The sequence below is a fragment of the Odontesthes bonariensis genome, chromosome 23 (genome assembly GCF_027942865.1).
Source record: "Odontesthes bonariensis isolate fOdoBon6 chromosome 23, fOdoBon6.hap1, whole genome shotgun sequence".
Lineage (NCBI taxonomy): Eukaryota > Metazoa > Chordata > Actinopteri > Atheriniformes > Atherinopsidae > Odontesthes > Odontesthes bonariensis.
In genome coordinates this window covers 28,330,139-28,352,219 of record NC_134528.1, presented here as the reverse complement: position 1 = coordinate 28,352,219, position 22,081 = coordinate 28,330,139, and the positions used below count along the sequence as shown (strand labels likewise).

Sequence of the window (22,081 nt, the reverse complement as noted above, 5' to 3'; positions counted from 1 at the left end):
CCGCTCCAGCTGTGCGAGGCGTTGGCCGATCCCCTGATAGTGAGTTGAAGTTGCACTTACACTTTGGTTGAACATGTCCGTCTCATGCCGAAGGGTTGTGTACTGGCACAGATGCTGTCTGATCATCTCCACCCGCTCCACCTCCAGCCTCTCCAGCTCCTGTGGAGGACAGCAGTGAGTCGTGCGTGCTGGAAATCTGAACCGGACACGCCTCTCACTCATGCACACAGCAGCACACGCGTGTTCTCACCAGGCTGGTGGTCACCATCTCCTCAAACCACTTGGACTGGGACTGATTATAAAGGTCGACGCAGCGCATCAGATCGTCTCCTGTCACAATAAAACAAAAACACGGTGCTCAGAGGCTTCCCCTTCACTGACAGGACTGTAACACACAATGACTCCAGCAGGTGGCGCAGCAACACACATGTTCACATGCTCAACACGACCAAACTCAGTGGCTACCCCAAGCGGCGCAGATGATCATCGTGTCATTTCACTGTGACAGCATGAGCAATGACGGAAAGAATGGGAATCCTTTCTTACATTAAGTTGTCGCTTGCATCCTGCTGACGGAGATTAGAAGAGAGAGGAAACGATGCTGATCGTTCCGTTCTTCTGGCTTCAGTTTCTGCTGATACAACTGCCGTGTTAGTTTAAAGTCATTCTTCTTTTGAATGCGTGGCTCCGACATGCCTGAGGACAGCGTTGAGGGAGCTCAAAAGAATCCAGAACAAACATTGCGCCTGTGTGTTATGTTGCTGGTCCTTTGAATGTCCCAAAGAAGTTAAACCCCACTTTCCATCAAATAGTAATATTCTACAGTCACGTGTGAAAGACGACTTAGATGACTTCTGAGGCTATGCAACAAAAAATTAAATAAATAAAAAACATTTGGTCCTTACCAGGTCTTAGAATTAGGTCATTCTGTATTTAACAAAAAGTGACCCAAAAAGCGGAGGCAGTGCTGAAATGCTGCGTTTGGTTTTTTACCCAACATGCTGCCGTGCATTATGACCAAACATCTCCACTTTACCTCAGAAGTCTTTTGGCTTGTTCAGATGTGGCTTTACAAACCTGAGCTGTGCTGCCATGTTCTTTTCAGAGAGAAGAGGCTTTTCCAAACACGCCACACTTTTTCAGTCTTCTTCTAACTGTGCTGTCATGAACTTTAACATTGAACATGCTGACTGAGGCCTGTAGAGTCTGAGATGTAGCTCTTTGGGGTTTTTTTGTAGTTTCTCTGAGCATTGCACGGTCTGACCTTGGGGGGGGGAGGTGAGATTGTACAATCTTGGAGATTGTAAAGATTGTAAACTGTCTAGAACACGCTAAAACTTCTACTTTCATGGAGGTTCTGATGCTTGATGATAATCAATTAATTAAAAACATGTTATGAGCACTTGCCTGCTATTTCTTTTTTTAACTCCTATGGAAGCAGCAAAGGTGGGCTTAGTTTTCCTCACACATCTTAGTTTTTGTTTGTGTGATGTTGTATTCACCTCATTTTTAAATCTGCTGAGGACAAGATGATTTTTTTATTATGTCCTGATACATGAAACCTTTGAGCTGAAACAGGGTGTTTTTTCACTGCAAACATCTCGAACCTTAATTTACACACAGTTACTAAAAACTCTGACGTGCATGTTTGGTAGTTTTTGGTAACTAAAAGTTCCTAGCCGGGCAGGGTGAACTAGAAGAAATGACATGAACTGAAGGTTAATTCCATGTTCCTGCACATCAAAGTGTGCGTGTTTGCTTCGGCAGCACAGTGTGCGGTAAACAGGGCCAACTCGCAGGTCAGCTCAGAATGTGCTTCTATAAATAGACGGAAAAAAAAAAAAAACTCAAGAGGAGCTGCTGCCTTTGCTCTTAATATGTCTAGAAACTTGATCAAAATCAAAAGTGATACTAATGAGTATCATAAAAGGGTGATCGCAATCTTCAATGGACACGGACTGTAAAGAAAACCTGGTGAAAGGAGACATAATGGCTGCGTATAATCCACCAGGACACGCCGGGATAATGAGACTTTGTTATGAGCAAACAGATGCCGTGTTTTAGTTGCTTTGGCATCAGTCTCCTCCCTGCAGTCATCAGTGGCGGCCGTACACCACGAGCATCGTCAACAACTGCTGCTGGTTTTTCTTTTGTCCCCCCCCCCCCCCGGTTGCATAAGCAGCAGGGAGCAGGGGCAGCTTTGTTTGTTTGTGTGTGTGTGTGTGTGTGTGTGTGTGTGTGTGTGTGTGTGTGTGTGGATAGAGCATTCGTACTGGTGTGTGACAGCATGCGGTCGTGCCTGGTTGACTCATGACATCACGCTTTGGCTGAGAGTTTACATCTGTTTATTCTTAGCCAGTCCCTTCCCCTCAGGTCGCACACCTATCAACAACAACACGCTGCTGCTGGTGCTACTTTTCCTCCGCCTCTTGAACGTGTTTTCACTGTTTTTGGAAGCTCGTTGTTCGATATCTATCAAATCTGCTGCAAGTTTCTTTCAATTCGCGAGGAGCGGAGACGGTGTGCAGTCGCTCTCTGGAGCAGCAAGTTTGCATTATTCTGCAGCTGAAAGTAGTGCCCAACAAGGCTTCATTTCTTTGAGTTTCAGGATTAAAAAAAATAAAAAATCACAGATCCAAGTTCCCAACAAAAAACAGAAGTACAACTGAAGCAATAAGTCAGAAAATGTCTTGCGTATGTTCAGTCACATGTCTTCGGAAACAGTTCAGTGTGTCAGTGTTGGAGCTTTTGGTTCCACAAAGCAAACAGACTCACTAACCTCACTGTAAACAAGTGGAAAGTATGTGTAAAAAGTCATCAAATTCAAAAATCTTTGGAAGAGACTCAACAAACAACACACCTTTGCTGCAATAAAGACATTTTAAAAAGAATGAGAAGAAGAAGACACCACTGTTGTCAATGCAAATAAAGTTAGGGGATAAAAAAAAAACATTGTGGCGAAGGGACCCAAGGCAACATTATCAGATGAAGCGAGGAAGAAGTGATACAGAGTACGGGCAAGAAGAAAGGGGACTCAGAGAGCACAGGATGACACAAGACTTGGAATCATCGTTGTTATTGGTAAGTAACAACCAGTAAACTCTTGTTCTACGTTCTGTCCCGTTTGTAAAGTGTCAGAATGGTGAAAAGAATAGAACTGTAATCATTTCTCCTTCTGCTTGGCATATGATATAAATGAAAGAGAATGATTCCTGTAAAAATGCTGATGAAACACGCTCACAACTTATTTTAGTGCCCTGCATCATGACTAACAGCGCATTCGTCCATGTTATTTATCAGAGAAAGTTACGACCTTATCGTTAAAATCTACGCCTCAAACACGAAGCCTCAGTTAGTCCCGTTTTGGATAGAATTGCAAATAAGTTGGTCTTGTTTTAAAATATTTTGGTCAAATTCTTGAAAGTTTGCAATTTTTCAGAATATTTTCTGCTGTCTTGGACATTATGAAACTGTTTTATATGCAATGTGCGTTACGTTGCACACATGCACGCACACACTTACACACACACACACGCACTTATACACACACGCACTTACACACACGCACGCACTTACACACACACTTACACACAAACGCATGCACTTACAAACACGCACACACACACACACACAGACACACACACACAGACACACACGCACGCACTTACACACACACACACGCACGCACTCACACACACACACACGCACTTACACACACATGCACACGCGCACACGCATGCACTTACAAACACACTTACAGACACACACACACATACACCAGAAAAAGTTCTGTTAGGTGCTGTAACGCTACGTTACTCTGTCTTTGGACATTTTTGGTGGCTACTTGAAGCGTCTTTGTCAACACGGTGAAAAACTTCCCATTATTGGATGCGCCAGACCAAGCTGGACTGTGCATCCATTTTCAGCCCACCAGGATTCTCCATCTCTAACTCTATACCCGGGAAAAACTTTCTTTTTTTCAACACTCTGAGCGGGAAGTGACCAATTAACAATTAAATGGTGCGATTTCTTTTTCAATTAACAGGGATAAAGACTGGCACAAGTTGCAGAGCGCTGCTCCGAATGAATTTAACGAAACACTTTAATATGTCTTCATCTGGACGGAGTTGCTGATAAAGAAATGATATGAGGCAGTTGAGAGAAAACACTAAACTTCTCTTTTATCTTATGGGAAAATGTTCCCTAACGGAGTTAGAAAAGAATCGCTTAAAATAACCAGTTTGGTGTTTCTGTGGGCTACCAAAGCATTCATCAGTAATGACCTTTAGATGGGATGAATATACCTGTGCTGAGCTGCATGGTGACTCAGGACTTTTGGTTTGAAGCATCAGTGTCACTTCAGATGAGCTGCACACACCCGCCGGTTCTGAGAACTCACTTTGAGGATTATTGGAACCAAACAGAATTGGAACTCTTCAACTTACTTAACAGATCTTCCGTTTAGATCTATAATACTCAAGATAATTGAAATTAATTTATGGGATGGATATTTTCAGCAGTCAGATTATCAATGTGCATGTGCAGTGTGTGTGTGTGAGTGTATCCCCCCCCCCCCCCCCGAGGGCAGCGGAGTCGGTTCACACCCACGCTTCTCAGTCTGGTGTGAAAGCAGACGGGTGGAGCAGAAAGCTTTTCTATTTCTTTCCCCAACTGCCATCGCTACGTTAAAATAAATAAATAAGTGAAAAATCCCAGTCTGGCTTGCAGCACTGATAAAGCTCATGACTCATATGAAAAAGACAAACACGGCTTCTTGGTTCACAGGCAAGTGATCGCTCCAAACTGCGGGCTCCAAAAACACTGGAGGAGAATGTTAACCATTTACAGGGATCTAAGCCTGAACATATCAAAACCCACAGTGCAGGTGACGTGTGTGAAGTTTAGTTGTGTTACTTTATCAAACCACAGTATGCTTGATTCCACTTGAAGACCAAAGTTTTCAGAGAAGTTTCTGTACCAGAGACCTTCGGTACACACAGTAAACAGAAATGTGTCCACAGCAGCTGAAGATATGAAATCTTGTCCACCATTAACTAAAAGGAGGGTCCTTTCTTAAAGTTCTGAACTTTACTAAAAAGATCCATTTGCACTGTTCCGCCCTGATCTAGAATCCAGCTTTTATCAAATTCTGCTGTCAGCAGAGTTTGTCCATCTTGCTCAGATGTCCTCTGACAGGAGGAAGAACTCCAGACACACAGGATCACCACAGAGTACCGTCATGTTCCAAACAGCACTTTCACTGCACATCTAATGGACTCTTTCAGGTTAACAGCATGTTTAGATTCAGTGGATTGGCTGAACATTCCGGTCGACTCCGCACACATCGTGACAAAAAATATATATTTTATTGAACCAATGAGATTATGTTTCTCCTTGCCCAACAACTATCTCAGATTCATGGACTCTAAACAGCACTAACAGCAAGATGTAATAAACCTACGATTTTGGGTGGCTCAACAGCGTGGTATGTAGTATCTTTTTTTCTTTGCGATGTAAAATTTCTGTCTATAACGGACCACAATGGTAATGCTTTGCACCATCTCCTCCCCATCATTAGGGAGGAGAATAAGGAAGAAGTGGGTATCTGGAGGTGTGAGATGGACAGCCGTGTCGGCTCACCACATTGACGTTAAGTTTCCAAGGAACGGGTTGGGACTGGAGGTCACGGAAAAGAGGCCCACACCTGGCCTCCATATGCATTTGGACATCACGTCAGTTTAGCAGGCAGACGGTGGACAGCCAGTCCTCAGAGGTTGGTTTAACTGCCCGTCTCGCTACAGTAACCATTGCAGCCCACTAAGTCGCAAATAAAGACCTGCTGTGGCCAACGGGGGGGAATGTCAGTTATGTCCGTTATTTTTATTGAGTATTTATTGAACATCTAATACCCACACATTGAATCATTAAAAAAGAAAAAGGTGAATATCTCAGTTGTGGCTGTTTTTTTTTCTTCACTGCTGACATGACTGCCTACAGACATCTTATTTTTCTTGTTTCGTTTGTAAAACTTTGTGGCCAGTTTTGTTTCCATTGCTGCTGGTTAAATGTTCTTTCTTTCTGCTTGAGAAAACTGTAGAGGCTTGAAAACTTCAAAATAAAGATCACGCACCCTCTCTGGCAGCAACACAAATAGCAGTCAGCTCAGATTAATCAGCGTCAGCGGAGGTCTGAGGCCCACAGAGCTTGCATTATAGTGCCCTCTCCGCACTGAAACAGCAAACACCTGATTGAAACCATGACCCCAGAGTGACCCTGCCCTTTGACCTCTGACCTGCTTGTGTGGATTTCCTGCGAGCCTTTTTGATGTCCTCTTCTATCTTGTTGCTGAGTTTGATCTCCAGCTGCTGAGTCTTTAACTCCAGCTCTTTCTGTCTGTCAGCCAGAGCTTTCCGGGCCTGCCGCAGATAAGACAGAGGTCAGAGACAAAGCCTGCAAACTTTTTCTTTTAGCAATGAAACAAACATCATTCCAATTAAAGTGATAAACATTCACAGTTGTGAACATCATGATGTTACAGCCCGTTTCCATCCATCACAGTGATAATTCAGTATGTGACAAACTCAGTAACACCCACTGTTGAGTATCTCAGTTTCTGTCCTGCTTTAAAGACTCGACTGCCCGTCAGGCGAGTTTATCTGAGAGAAACGGTTTGGTTCCCTCTCAGGACGAAAACTGCTCTGATGATAGATGATGTGAGACAGATCTGTAGCTGCCTTCAGGCTGCGGCCAATTGCTTTTTATCGAATGAAAAAAATACTAGACAAGAAACAGCCGTCTGGTTATGGAAGAGATGTGGAATTTCAATCCGCAGAGAGATGGTTCCTAAAATCCTACTGTGGCCATTTGCACTGTGAGAGCTGGGCTCCACTGCAGGGTTTGTTCTACCTTCTCCACAGCTGCGTAGCGACCAACAAGCTGCTTCCGCAGGTCGGCGATGTGGTGGTCGAACCTCTTCATGTCCTTCTTAAAGTTCTCCCGGAAAGTCAGCAAAGGCTTCTCCACTTCACTCTGGAGCTGAACAAGATATAACACAAACAATACAAACATGAGATTTTCCTCTTAAAGTCTGAGTTAAACAATTTCAGAGACTTGGAATGAAACATTTGCTTAAACATGTTGAAGTGAATCATAGAGTCGGACTGTTTTTCATCAACCCTTTGCTCAGTATTATTAGAGCAGAAAGCATTGAAGCTGGCAAGCTTCGCTAGGCAACTTTTTTTTTTTTACAAAAATTGGCTTTGTATGAAGTGGACTAATTTAGAATTGAATACATTTGATTTGATGGGATTTTGACTATTATGAAGAATTAGATTATAAATGGATTAGGAGGACATTTGTTGTGATGTGGTGTTATATGAATAAAACTGAACTGAATTGAATTGAACTGCTACTGCTGCAGTGCATTGTGGGTTAATTGCACAATTCCCACACTCTGGTACTTTTTCACAGTGGGTCGGGTGACGTTCACAACAACTTTTTTTTGGATAAATTTAGGTCAATATTCCAGAGCCAGCAGCCTGACATTTTAAATGCTTCATAAAGGTCAATCACGTTAATCACCCTCTGCTGATCCATACAATCCAAAAACCTTAACTAGCTCCATTCCCCCTCAGGTTTCTTCTAAATGATGTCATCATCCTCTCACAACGAGCTAGTTAAGATGAGAAATAGCTTGACTTGAAAGAGTAAACAGCCAGAATCCTACATTATTAACGCTTTTTTCCTGCTTTTCATCAGGTTTAAAATAACAGCACAACTCCCATCTCCAAGAATATGACAAGATCATTTTGGTTTGGAATATAAGCAGCAGGCGCATCACTGGTTATATCATCCTATTAAGCAATGTGGTGTTCTGTCCCAGCTGTCAGTGATGAATGAGATCTGCAGCTCCTTCCTGCAGTCGCACTGAAACCCATCATTCAAAGTTCATTTCCACTCAAATGCTTCCTTTCTCCTCCAAGAACCTGGAAGAATGCCGCACATCTGTGCATCTCTGGAGCATAACATCACCGACTCCATTTCCTCCACCAGTCCAGCTGCAATGCTGCTCTCCAGCTTCATCTTTAAGTCATTGAATGTGAAAAACAAATTAGGAGCAATATCCCCCTTAAAGTGTTTTTTTTCCACAGATTATGGCAGTAATGCTGTATGAAACTATCCTTGTTTTTCAAGATTTAAAGGCTGTTTGTTTGAGTCAAAAATCATGAGACTGCCGTGACCTTTTACTCTTTTGGGGAAATCATGCCTGAAAAGAAAAAAAGAAAAGTAACCATATTCAGAGAGTAAAAGCCTGTAAGGCCAAAAGTACACATTGAGCGGGGTTAAAATAACAAAAACCTTCAAACAATCCCACCATGGGACAGCACATTTAGGACCCGAGTTAATGTTCCAGCTTGTTCTGGGTTCGTTATCCACTTTGAGAGCTAATTTAAAGGATTCAATTGTTTCAGTGATGAGAGACAACACGGTTCGAGGTTGGGACAAAATCAAAGAATCACAGCAGCAATCTCATCTGCAGTTTCAGCTGTCTGGTATTTTCCCATAAAACTGAATGATTTAAGTTGAAGTTGTTTTTTTGGAACAAATGGCTTAACTTGTTTTAAGAACCAGAGATACGTCTGACAGCTGGATTCTGCTGGATCTGTTCAACGTCACTCCAGACAAAGCTTGTGAATCCAGATGATGCACATGCATTTTAGAGTGCATGCATTCCAACTCAACTCCCCTCAATATATGAACCCAGTCAGATTTTAAGGAAACCAGCTGCCCGGAGCAGATGAGCTGAGCAGGGGGTCAGACACAGTACAGAGAAGCGGAATCATGTCAGGTTTCAATATCAGACCCCTGACTGTACATCACCTCAGTCCAATAACATAACTGCGAACACTAGAGCATACGTTTACAGGCCAGGAGACATTCATCATAAATGATGAGAGGTTCACTGTGCAGTACTACTGACGGCCACAATGAGGTCCATTTAAAAAACCTTAACCTCTATGAAACAAACACTGATTAAATAAACAATTCCCACAAATCTATTCTGGTCTCGCTAACTACATTCTTATGCCATGATCAATGTGCTGATGGTCCAATTAAAACAATTACACAACTGAATGATAATAGAGACACATAAGAAGCTGTTGGACCACAGGAACACAGCACTGGGCAAAAGTCTTGATCCACCCCTCATTTCTTTAGATTTTGCTTCCAAGCAGCCAGACTTTCTTCTAATCTTTTAAAGTGGTCTTGAACAACAGTTCTCCATGGATTCTGAAGGTCATTTCAGAGGAGTTAGTTTTTTTTTTCTTTGTTAGGCCACACTGACCTATGAATCATTCAAGCATTCAAAATTCAGCGTTGTGTCTATACATAACAGATAACTTAGTAAAGAACCACGTTTTCCTAATCATATATGAAGAAATAGGGGATGGAAGACATCTGCACAGTATTGTATAACTAAAGGGGGAAGCCTTCTTTATTGTGTCCACACCACAGTAACTGTGAGCAACTGGGGTTCACATGACTGCTTTTAAAGCTCCTCAATGGAGCTTTAAAAGGATGAGAGGAACCATCTGTGACCTAACTGCATAGTGCAGACTGCCTTTACCAAAAAACACAACAACAAAAAACCCCACTCTTATACATCAGCACAAAGTCACTCATATAAACAACAACTCTTAACGTTAGCCTCTAAACGCCTGAGCAAAGCAAACAGGGGTGAAGCGCTGGGTTTATTGTGCCAATGTGCAACAAAGGAATATAACACGGAACGGGATTTTTTTGCTTGTCTACAACTCAGCAGCTGGCCCTGACATCACCTCAGCCTCCCTGTACACAGCGACAGTGAAACCAGAGAAAAAGCCAATGATGGCATGTTGTCCTTCAAGGAGCTTCCAAGTTTATATAATCCTCTGAGAACTCTATACTTTTGTCCATTCAGCTGTCAAGTTCCACCGTCCATCTCCACCTTCTTGTCCTGATGTGGTCACTTCTGGGTCCAATAGTGATGAAGGAATGCTGAACTTAAGGCAGCTCACAAATCAGAGGATGATGTGACAGTATTTATGTCCCATTCTTTCCTATACACAATGTGTCTGTTCTTAATAAAAGCAGAGTCTGTGACCCAGTAATTATGAACCATAAATGGGATATGATGTCGCATGTATTCTTTCACTGATTGATGGACAAACACACAGATCCCCCAAAAAGTTGGAACACCGTGTAAGATGTAAATGGAAAAAACAGAATGCAATGATTTGCAAACCTCAAACCAAACTTTTAATCAGTATAGAAAACATCAAAAGTGTTTTCTATTCTGAAAAATTGAGACTTTTGTTACTATTTCATGAAAAATATTAGTTCATTTAAGACTTTGACAGCAGCAACACATCTCAAAAAAGTTCAGACGGGAGCAACAAAAGGCTGGAAAATTAAGAGATGCTAAAAAAAAAACATAGGCATAAAAAGAGCACCTTAGAGAGGCAGAGTCTTCCAGAAAAAAAAAAGTGCCTACAAATTGTGAAGCAATTTCAGAATAATGCCTCACAATGTAAATTTGGGTAGAATATAAATCTAAGATAATATTATCAAAAAATGAATCCGGAAACATGTTGGTGCGCAAGGGACACAACCGAAACTCAGTGAAACAGACATTTATTCTGTCATGGAGATCACTACATGGAATACTCAGAACACTTAGAAACCGTTGTCTGTGAACACAGTTCACGTGTCATCCATAAATGTAAATCAAAGCTCCATCATGCAGAAAAGAAGCCATATGTGAACATGATCCAAAAATGCTTTCTGGTCTAAAGCTCATTTTAAATGGACACAGGCAAAGTGGAAAACTTTTCTGTGGTCAGGCAGATCCAAATTTTGAATTGTTTTTGGAAATCATAGACTCATCTGTTTCTAGTTCAAAAGCTTGCATCTCTGACGGTATGGGGATGCATTAGTGCCTGGAACTGGCAACGTGTACATCTGGAAAGGTTCCGTCGGTACTGAAAGGTACATACATGTGCTCCTGTCCAGACAACATCTTTCCCAGGGATGGCCTTGCATATTTCAGCAATACAATCCTAATCCACATACCGCATATTGTGACAGCATGGTTTTGTGGTCGAAAAGTTTGGGTGGTAAACTGGCCTGCCTGACAGTCCAGACCTTTCAGCATTCAAAAATGCTTGGCACACAAATCCATTGAGTTCCAAAACATTTACAGGCTGCTGTTAAAAGAAGAGGGGATGCTGCGCAGTGGTAAACGTGGCCCTGTCCCAACATTTTTGAGATATGTTTCTGCCATCAATTTCAAGATGAGCTGATATAGTTTATGAAATAGTAAAATGTGTCACTTCTAACATTTAATATGTTTATCTGTGTTTTATTGTGAATGAAATAATAATTTAGGAGATTTGCAAACAGTTGTATTTTGTTTCTATTCACCATTTACACATTCTCCAAACTTTTTGGAACTGCTAGCTGGCTACAGCAAACACTGAGTATGTGGCAAAAAATCCAGCCGTCAAACTTTTGAGAATCTAATTAGCGATAACCAGCAGTGAGATGAATTACCTTTGAAGAGAACTTTAGGTGAACCTCAGCTTCATCCGCCAGGCTCCTCTTAAGCTGGGCCCAAGCCTCCCCCAAAGTCCTGAGAACAGATAAGAATGAGGGAGGGGGAGAAAGTGTGTCGTTAATATCACACACTAAATGGGACCACACACACTATCTGCCGAAGGATATACAAGGAAGTGTGTGTGATAAAGGGGAGTAAGACACAAAATGGTGAAAGTGAAGAGAGCAGGGAGACACGCCCACAGTCATTGCTTCACAGATGGGCCTCATGAGCAGCCAGTGCAAAAGTTCACACACACACACACACACACACACACACACACAACCGGTAAAGAAGGCTGAGCTGAGGTCCACAGCCAGTTCAGCACATGATTAGGATGTATGGGACGTGAGATACGGCTCTTCTCTCAGCTACGACAGCATCTTTTCAACACAGCAGGAGCCACTAACCCAGAGACAAGTGTTTTTGTTTTAAGGATGCACATCACTTCTCTTTTTATTGAGATACACATTCGATTTGACTGAGAGAAAAAGACGAGAGGCAGGAGGCCTTGGTTTAGTCAAACTAAGGGCCGTAAAACAATCCCCCAGCAGGCAGGCGGTCAGAGGTACGAGGCTTCAGGGTCCAGGGCGGACCGTCTTTATGGGCAAGCGGGTCGCTTCAAAGTCTGCCTCTGAATGGAAGCCATGTGTGGAATTCCCTCACATTGACATCCCAAACATTCCGAACACTGTCCGAGGAAAAGTCTGGCACCTGCAAAGCTACGCCATCAGACGGAGTCTAAATCATTCTGAGCTGCTAGAATCACAATCACAGATTATTTCACAGCTTTTTGAACACAATGAATGCTACCGAGTGAAAATCTCAAGTGTGACTGATGAATGAAACTAAAGCATCTGTCTAGTCCAATCAGGTTATGTTCTGTGAACATAACTCCTTTAAGCGTAGTGCATGAGGAATAACTTCACATATCAAAATGAACTAAGTCACCCATTTAAAAATGTGTAGTGTGAGAAAATGTAAGAATATATCAGCTCGAGATAAAGGATTCAACCAAAGATCGGTTAAACTATACAGTATTTTGTAGATAAACAGACGAATTCTTGTATCTGAAAACATACAAAACATCTAAATATCATATAATACACCATGTTATCATAAGTGTGTGACACATATGTTGTTTGAGAAATGGTGGATGTGGATTTTTCTATTTCTTTATTGCTTTTGCCAATGCTTATTTAAATTTCTCTATCATTTCTCTCTGTTTTGCACCAGTGAAAAGCTCCTGATCTTAAAACTGCAACCACAAGCTCACAACTCAGTGAGTGCTCAGTGAACCTACCCACTAGACTGTGCCCACCAAGTCCTTCATTCAGGATGTGTCTTAAATACCTGTACACAAGAATGGCAAGAATTTAGAAGCGCCGACTCCACGCGTCTCCAGGCAAAGTTTGACAGCAGCACCAAAGGAAGATGTTACACGGCTGGGGTGGAGTCAGGGGTGGGGGGCTTCAGCAGGCTGAGTTATGTGCACACTGAAAGCTCCTGCTAAAGTCTAGCTGCATTTATAGGCTGGTTTCACACATGAACACTGGAGATGTTCAGGAAAATGTGCAGATGGTTTGATCCAGTCTTTTTCTGCCGATGCTGTTCACACAAGCACATCACAGGAAGGCTCTCTGCTGAAGATGGGCTCTCCCAGGTCAAAATGTGAGTGGAGGGGACGGGTGTCTAAACCATGCAGAAGGCAGCGCGTGACGCAGAACTGACGCTGTTAAAATTGCTGAGAATAGCAGAGGCTCCTTATTGTGTTGGTATGAGTACGGCGCGTTCCTGTACGCATCCACTGGCAGCATGAGCACACACTCTGCAGTGAGACCGACGAGTGAAGAAAATATCTTCTCTGCTCCAAAGAACACACACCGCAAAAGTGGTGCTGGTTCTGAGACTGAATACAAACGCATTAAAAGTTTTCCAAGTTGAAATAAAGCTGTAACATCGTTTGCTCAATGGTTATCGAGTTGGAAGCAACTGCAGCCAGATGGAGTTTTTTTTCACTCCCAAGTTCCTCCTTTTTGGCATTTCATTAGTGCCTTTGAGGTATAGATGTTGTGAAGATATTCCTCAACATTTATAGTGCAGTTGAGGTATTGAAAAACTAATTTGGACTTTTTATGATTAATTTAACAATCTTCAACATCCGCATATCGATGCATCTACGATTTGATCATTAATCCACCGATTCGGTCTAGTAAGTAAGGATGCAGAGTCAGGACCAGGAGCTGTCGACCACATTTTTATGCTACAGATTGGGGCAATGGCAAAAGCAACATACAAACTGTTAAAGCAAAAGCTAAATAAAAATGACATAATATACAAATATATGTACAGTATATATATATATATATATATATATATATATATATATATATATATATATATATATATATATATATATATATGTGTGTGTATATATATACTGTACATATATTTGTATATTATGTCATTTTTATTTAGCTTTTGTATATATATGTGTATGTGTATGATCATTATAAACTACTTGATAATATGATAGAAAAATGAATAATAAAAAAATACATACAATACATTTATTTTTCCATTTTTCTTTATAAGTCCACATTTTCTTATTCTTCTGTTAATTCCTCTTTATATTTCCATTCATTCTATTATCATTTTACGGCTCTTTTCTTTTTGTGTTTGTGTGTGTGTGTGTGTGTGTGTGTGTGTGTGTGTGTGTCACTCCTATCATTCCATATTTGTTTTCCAAAAATCCAAATAGGATTACTTAATGTTATGTAATGTAAGACTGAAAAAAAGGAAAGCGGTCGCATTTTTGAACACCTGGAGACATTACGTGTTCACTATCCTTGTGGAAAAATGACATAAATGATCAACGGAGTATCAAAACAGCATTTTATTTCAGGTAGCTGGCTAACTGCTGCAGCTACACAGTCAATTATCCTAAACAAAAAACTGTCATCTACGATCACCACAGGTGGACAGCAAGGTGCAAGATTTATGTTACGAATTTCGTGGTACTGTATATATTAAGCACCGACAATAATTGTAATGTTAATTAGAATACACTTATGATCATACATGTCAAGAATCTGAAAAAGCTGTCAACTGAAGTAAGGCCACACTAAAAGCTCGTGTTCACTTAATAACCCATGATCGATGAAAAAGCACTTATGCAAAGGCTGCGCCACATCAAATGTTACTCAGTCAATAAATGACATCTGGGATGTGTCTGCAGTATTACATTTCCCACTGACAGGCAATCGCTTGCCAACAACACTGTGGATTTCAGAGAAAATGAATCTTTTGGCCATGTACAGTGTTTCTTTCATTCCACAGATCTCACACAGAGCAGGGTTAGTAGCGTTAATTAAAAAAAAAAAAAAGTTGTCACATGCCTCATGGCTACTTTTCTATCAAACAAATGGTAAATTCAGGAATAAATAGACGGCTGGTTCTGGGCTGAGGTTGGTCAGATGGTAGGAACTGACCAACAAAACAGTGATTGTCCTGTCTGACAACAGAGCCAGCCTGAGGGAGAGGATAATGAAAGTACTGTGCTGCACTTTTGTGGGTGTGGGCAGGCTGAGCCGGCTGGCATAATCTGGATTCTATATGGGGCAATTCCAGCCCACTCTCTGTCACCATGTTATGTGATATGAAGAGGACTAATCTTATATTTATGTACGGTAAACACTGCAGGGGAGGGTAAGCCTTGCTAAACCTTGTTGACATACTCATTTGAAGTTTCCCAAACTTTTTATTACCTAATAACATGTTGAGGATGTTAAATAAAGCCAATAAGTCCTGGGAGGTATCAAGTGAGCCTGCTCACTTATATCCTACTGAAGTCGGAGACCAGTTTTCCATGTAGAGAAGATCTTAAGATTAGCAAGCTAGCTTCCCGTTTCCCAACAATGGCTAGCATGAGCCATTATAAGCAATTGTTCTTACCAAGAAAAAACACCACCATGTATTTCATCCCTAAAGCTTCCTTTTGTTGAATAAATGAGTTCAAATACTCAGTGAACCACAGACGACTACAATTGTTCTGCTCGCCTAGTTTTAACATCAAATCAATTTATAAATATTTAAACCAAAACAGATGACACCACACACGCTAGTTATTACACAATGTTTAGCTGTAAAAAATGTGACATTATGTGTACTTCATGATGTATTATTTGTAACTAACGGGTCTAATGATTGACCACGGTGGCTATTTAACCACCATTGTTACACACTGTAACTTGGATCTAATATGAGCGGAATGCCAATTAATCTGGCAAGAGTTAAATTGAGTGGTTTTCATTTCACATTTCTTGGAAAAAAAAAAAAAGAGGAAAGGAATAACAATGACATTTGAATAAATGACCTGATGGCCATCTAACTCCTTACAGCAGGAATCCCATGTATTCTGAAACTTGCACACGGATGACAACGCTCCCATCTGTAGGGCAAGAGAGTTCACTAAATGTGAAAGTCTTCCTTAAATTTGAATCTCACAAAGAATTTAGTTAATTGTGTTTAAAGTACACCAGAGAAGCTATGGCCTCCCGCTGTAGTTCATTTGTAATAATACATTTATCAGATAAAACTACCTTTAGACCACAGTCTCAAATATGGTTCTCACAATTGAATAATTTGCAGCTCTGACACTTTGTCCCGTTGCTATGCAGCATCAATGTTTCCTTGTGGAATTTCTTCATAAGAAGAGTTAAATAACAATGCAGTGGACAGTGTTCGCAGCTTCTTGTCTTCAATAGGTTGTGTCCTTCTCAATATTCGGTTACTTTCTACGCTCCTGTCTCCCCTTGGTGGGTCAGACAAAGAGCCGCCCTCAGCATGATAGCCCCTCTGCTGTCAGACAGGAGAAAAGAGGCCTGGCAGAAAACTCTCTCACTCCCTGCAGGGTTTCCCAGACCCTCTCCCACACACAAACAAACCAGCGCTACCCTCCAACTCCCAACACGGTCGCTCTGCCCAGTTGTGTGTTCGTCCTCTCCTCTGCACTCTCTTAATAACCAGCATATGTTGCCGGACGGAAAAGATCAAAGCACCCGGAGGTTTAAAGGAACGCTGCGCTGTTTCACAACATTACTGACGGGGCCTGCAGACCCAGACTCCCAACGGGATGTCTCAACCGGTTGTCTACTTGACTGGCTTACTGCGGCTTACTGTGGAGCTGTCTGTCTGAATAGCTAATTGCTCGACTAAGTTAACCTTCGTGCAAATTCACGCCAAACAAAACCACTCGCAGCAGACATGAAAGAATGTGTAACTTCTAAAATCCTTTATGTGCAAACAATGGAAGGTTTAATTCATTAGCAATAAAACACATACTGTTTTAGATATACGTACTGCATGTTGTGAGCATCAACACTAAAAAAAAAATGTGGTATTTTCATCCGTAACAACGTGCACATCATCCTACTCCTGATTACTTTGTACTTTGTGTTGCTACCGCACTACATTTATGTCGTCACTCATCAGTACCCTGGATGGGATTTTTACCAGGTCTTCATGTAAGCTCACATGAACAACTCTTGACATATTTTAACACATATATTACAATGTGTGAAAAAATACATCAGTGATACCTTCGAGTAATTGTTTTCAGTATTTTGGCTCACTCTTCTCTACAACATTGCTTCATTTCCTTGAGGTCTTACTAGATAGATAGATAGATAGATAGATAGATAGATAGATAGATAGATAGATAGATAGATAGATAGATAGATAGATACTTTATTGATCCTGAAGGAAATTCAAGCATCCAGTAGTAGACATAATAAAGCAATAAAAATGTTTAGAAAATAATAAACACTTTAAAAACAATCTAAGAATTTAAAAAAACTGTTTAAAAATATCAAAAATATAAAGAGACCAGTGAAGTAAGACGAAAGTGAAATATTGAAAGTGAAATTCAGAAGTGCCATCACTGAGAGCTGTTGTACAGCCTGATGGCCAGAGGAACAAAAGAGGTTTTGAGTCTGTTGGTGGAGCAGGATTGAGACAGCAGTCTGCCACTGAACACACTCCTCTGCCTGATGTGTTGTGTCTCCGTGTTGTGGTGGGCGTTGTCCAGTATGGACAGCAGATTATTATTGCAAAGATGTTTAGATGATGGAACCTAAAAACATTATTTACAGCCTCCATACTTGAAAGTCTGGCAGTCTGCTTTTCAAGTGTGAGTGTGTGTTCTTAAAAAAAAAAATTGATTCATGCAGCCCCGTGTATGAGAGGCTCCTCTGAGATGGGTGCTGATGTCGGGGTGTGGGCATCCACGGTCACTCACCCTTCCTCCTGGCCTGCCAAAGGGATCTGGGAAAGCTTGGAGAGATTCTTGGCATATTCTTCTTCTATCTTTATCCTGAGAGGGAAGTAGAGAGTTTGATTACCACACAGCTTTTATGCAACTCGGTTTCAATGCTCATTTCCTCTGTTGTGCAACACTGTGAAGTGCATGAAAGAGAAAAAAAAAAGAAGAAAAAAAAGGGGAAATGGATTGTTTTAATGACAGCTGTGCGGTTTCCATGGCAACCCAAGAAGAAGTAAGAAAAGAAAAAAACAAAAGAGGGAGATGGCAGATTAAAAAGCAGATACCTTTCTCGAATGAACTCGGCCATCTCTTTCTGCATCTGTTTACCCCTCAACTGTTTCTGTAGCAAAACTTCAAACCCAGTGATGCAGCCGTTGCCCTGAGGATCCTTCTTGTCAGCCTATGAGATAACACAGCGAGCACACAGGAAAAGCATTCATACAACAAACAGATGAGGACAGAACAGCACTGAAATGAAACAGCATGCTACCTCAGGAACAGAGAGGTAACATCATACAGTTCACAGAAGCATTAACAGTCATAACAGGCATAATGTTACGATACAACACCATCATCCGACCACTGCAGCGAAGATTCTGGTTGCAAATGAGGTCACCAGCACAACGTGGCAGAACCCAGCTCTATAAAAATGTGCCTCCACTTTTGTACAGTAGCAGGAAGTGTAGATCTCACCATCTTTATATACAATCTGGATTTGAAACACATTTTGACGACTGTACCCCACAACTGCATGTTTAACTCATATAAAGTTCATAAACCTGCGTCGAAGTTAAAGGATTCCTGAAAAATGGCTGCTCACATCCTGCCACTCCTGGACTCTACGGTCCACTCTCCCTCTCACTCTCTGTGCTGTGTTGTCACCACCGTGACTGTAGTGTGTTGCTGCTCACACCGCACCTGGTAGAGATTACACTGCAGGGGTGAGAGATGTCCAAACAGAGCAGCAGAGGCCAGCTGGCTCGCCGCGCTCCAGCCGCTTACATGCACTGTATTATCCTGCTGTGCTGTGTGCTGGATCTTATCAAAGCCAATGCTGAGACTCATTTTTGCAGCGCAGCCAGGATGAGATGAACACGAACTGTTCTTACAGACTCGCAGGGATGTGCATTTAGTGATTTAAAAAGAAGTTCCTCACCTACAGCTTTCTCACTGCTGCCTTTTTTACATGCTGCATCCTAAAATCATTTTTTCCTTGCTTTTTGTTCTGAGATGTGGGTGGGGCTCATTAGAATATTAATAGATCCCTACAAACTGGATGAGGAAGAAGTTGGAGAGTCATACTCAATGCAGATCATGAGATGTATTCCATGGCAAAATCTCCAAATCATACAATTTTTAGGAGCACAGACAGGTTGTTCGAGAATCAGGAATTGCTGGAGTGGGACTTTAAATAATGAAGATAATCGAGTGCAGCTGTTTTCTGTGCTTGTCACCTGTGTCTCTCTTTGCTATTTATCATTTTTGACGCATCCGGCTTTAGCTTACTTTTAACCATTCAACAATATGGGTTAATATGATAATCTGAAGCTAGATCCAAAACTATAACTATCAGCCTTTGAACATACTTCATAAACAGATTTATCTATTTCACTCATCCCAGCAGAATGTAAGGTTGTAATGTCATGTAATGTTATCAGAGGGGAATGTATAAATGATGTTATATGCCTCCTGTGCATATATTCTATACTTTCAGATATATGCAAAATATGTAAACATGTGAGCACTAATGCGCTCTGTGTGGCGGTTTAAAACAAGGTACGGGGCTTTCGGTGCTGCAGTCCAAACAATTACCAGCCTGGTCTCCATTCACCGGAGTAGCAGATCTTAAGCGATAATTTGGAAAGCCATAAAAAAAAGAGATGTTTCCTGACTGCGCAGTGTTGCCCGAGGGTGCCAGTAAAGGTGATATTGCTTGTGTTTGTAATTTAGCAGAAGAAAGAGAAAAAACACAACAACTGCGGTGGACATATCTGGGATGTTATATCATACCACAGTTGGTAAATCACATTGTTTTAATCTTTGCCAGGTCAGACATTATTCAAAACTTGTTTCCCTTCCGTATCGATAGGCATATGAGAATCATTGGTTTTAGTTTTGTCTATCTCATGAAGAAGCAACTGACAGTATAAAATATGAGGCTGAAAAAGCCCATTTTCCCAGCCTTTGTGGGGTAAACTTACCCAGAAGTAGTCGCAGTAGCTCCATTCGTCTGGTTTTAGCAGCTGTTGCTCGGGCATGCAGGCCAGTGAGGGGAAAGTCACACAGTTAATCTGCAGGACAAAGAAAAAGCACCATTGTTTCATCAGGCAGGTTATAGGATCTGATGCCACCTTAGAAAGCAGTATCAGAACTCCATGTGCTGACAGACACATGGACACATATCTGTGTTGGTATTCAGTATAGTCTGTACCCCGTTGCTTTGGCAACACGGTCTCATCTCCGCAGCTCAACATGAACACACCAAACTAAAGTAAACATTTCCAATCGAGCCAAAATCGTTAATTCCCTTTCCTCTGTGTTTCTACTGTCCTTGGGGACATTATTGTCAATACAGGGATTTAGTTGTTTTGAGCTTTTCGTTGGGGTTTCACATTTAGCCCTCCAGCACAACACTCTCTACATTTGCCCAAAGCAATCAGACAAATGGATTCCCAAATATTGCCTTTAATTATCCCGGTGCAGTTAATTGTCAGCAGAAGTGATCATGAACGTGCTGGCTGAGAGCCTCCATGCTGTTAGGCACTCACGGATTTCACTCAAGAGGACAGTGCATATAATGTGTGACACTCTAGTATCATGTATTTTCATGATCTTTCTTTAAGCTTTTACACTGGCAACCAAGAACGACGATGACAAACTCTAAATTCTCCATTTAGAGAGGTATGTTCACTTCAGATGAGACTCTGGGAACCCACAACTGTGTTGATAAGTCATTACCTCCACATTTAGCAAAACAAATTCTTCTCTTCAGCTGCCAATTGAGACACTCTTCCCCCACATCTAATGCCCTATCTCACAATTTTCCAAGACCAAGATCCAGATCCTCACTGAAATTTAATTTGATCTAATGTTCAGGAAATACAGTTGGGTCATTTTCGCATGGTCTCCCTAACAACGAACATAACTTTCCCTGGTGAAGAAAAACAAGAAGAAGTCTTCACATTTAAGAGATACATAAAGATGTGAAGTTTAATTCCAAGGTAAACAAAAGCAGCTTTATCTTCAGTCAGTTTCAATCCAATTATCCTCCAGAGGTAAACAGACTGTAGGCAATACGCACAGTTTCTATCAGAATCTTCAATGGCAACACTGTCTAATGCTAAAGCTTGTCCTTTCAGGGAAAATTGATGAACACAGTTCTGCTGATGACTTTTCCAGAACCAATATTCATACTGAAATAGCAGGAAGAAGAATCAAAGGCCACTATTTTAAGCCTATGTGGGCTTATGAAGCTTCTAATTTGTTTGAGGGAAAGGCTTTCTGTTTAATCACGGCAAAGGTCCAGAGGCTGGCAGCTAATATGGTTTAAACCTAACCCCTGCTTCGTCTGGTAAAGATCAGGGCTTCTTGTTTTTCGTTTATGGCCACACACACACACACACACACGGTGTGGGAAGCTCAAAAAGGACATGGAGATGCACATACATAGGCTCATGTGACTGTCATTCAACAGACTTCTAAAACAGACTCCTCCCACTTCCACAAATGTCCCTCAGATTGGTGGCTTGAAAGCTAGAAACTACATTTAAGGTAACACAGCTTTCAGAACTTTCTTTCTTGATCTTTGTGACTATAGTGACAGCTTTCAGAAAACTTTCTTTTTGGAGGGTGGCAAAGACCTGTTATGCCCCTGTTTGTCTCTGATTTGTTTCCAAATAACGCATAAGCCATGCATAAACTCTTGATATTGGTGGCAGAAACACAAAAGCACATATTACATATGCATTTTCATGTCTGCACCGATGCGCCTTCGTTGCACATCGTGCTATGTTTGAAAGACAGAGGCGGAACTGAGCGCCAAAGTCGGCAAGGGAGGCAGTAACAGAAATAATCCTGCCTCATGTGGGCTTACACACATCAAGCTGACACTAAACGCTCTAACC

General features: G+C 41.4%; 1 protein-coding gene across 2 annotated transcripts in view; it reads right to left on the bottom strand.

Annotated features, from left to right (window-relative positions):
* gas7b (growth arrest-specific 7b) overlaps positions 1 to 22,081 on the bottom strand; it is a 68,142-nt gene that overhangs the window by 4,446 nt on the left and 41,615 nt on the right. For both annotated transcript variants that reach the window (XM_075457505.1, XM_075457506.1), the window contains 8 exons: positions 20,159 to 20,248; positions 18,242 to 18,357; positions 17,934 to 18,008; positions 11,593 to 11,671; positions 6,907 to 7,035; positions 6,293 to 6,416; positions 251 to 330; positions 61 to 159 (listed from right to left, as the gene is read on the bottom strand). In XM_075457505.1, coding sequence (XP_075313620.1) covers positions 61 to 159; positions 251 to 330; positions 6,293 to 6,416; positions 6,907 to 7,035; positions 11,593 to 11,671; positions 17,934 to 18,008; positions 18,242 to 18,357; positions 20,159 to 20,248 — 792 coding nt within the window. The remainder of the gene's footprint in view (positions 1 to 60; positions 160 to 250; positions 331 to 6,292; positions 6,417 to 6,906; positions 7,036 to 11,592; positions 11,672 to 17,933; positions 18,009 to 18,241; positions 18,358 to 20,158; positions 20,249 to 22,081) is intronic.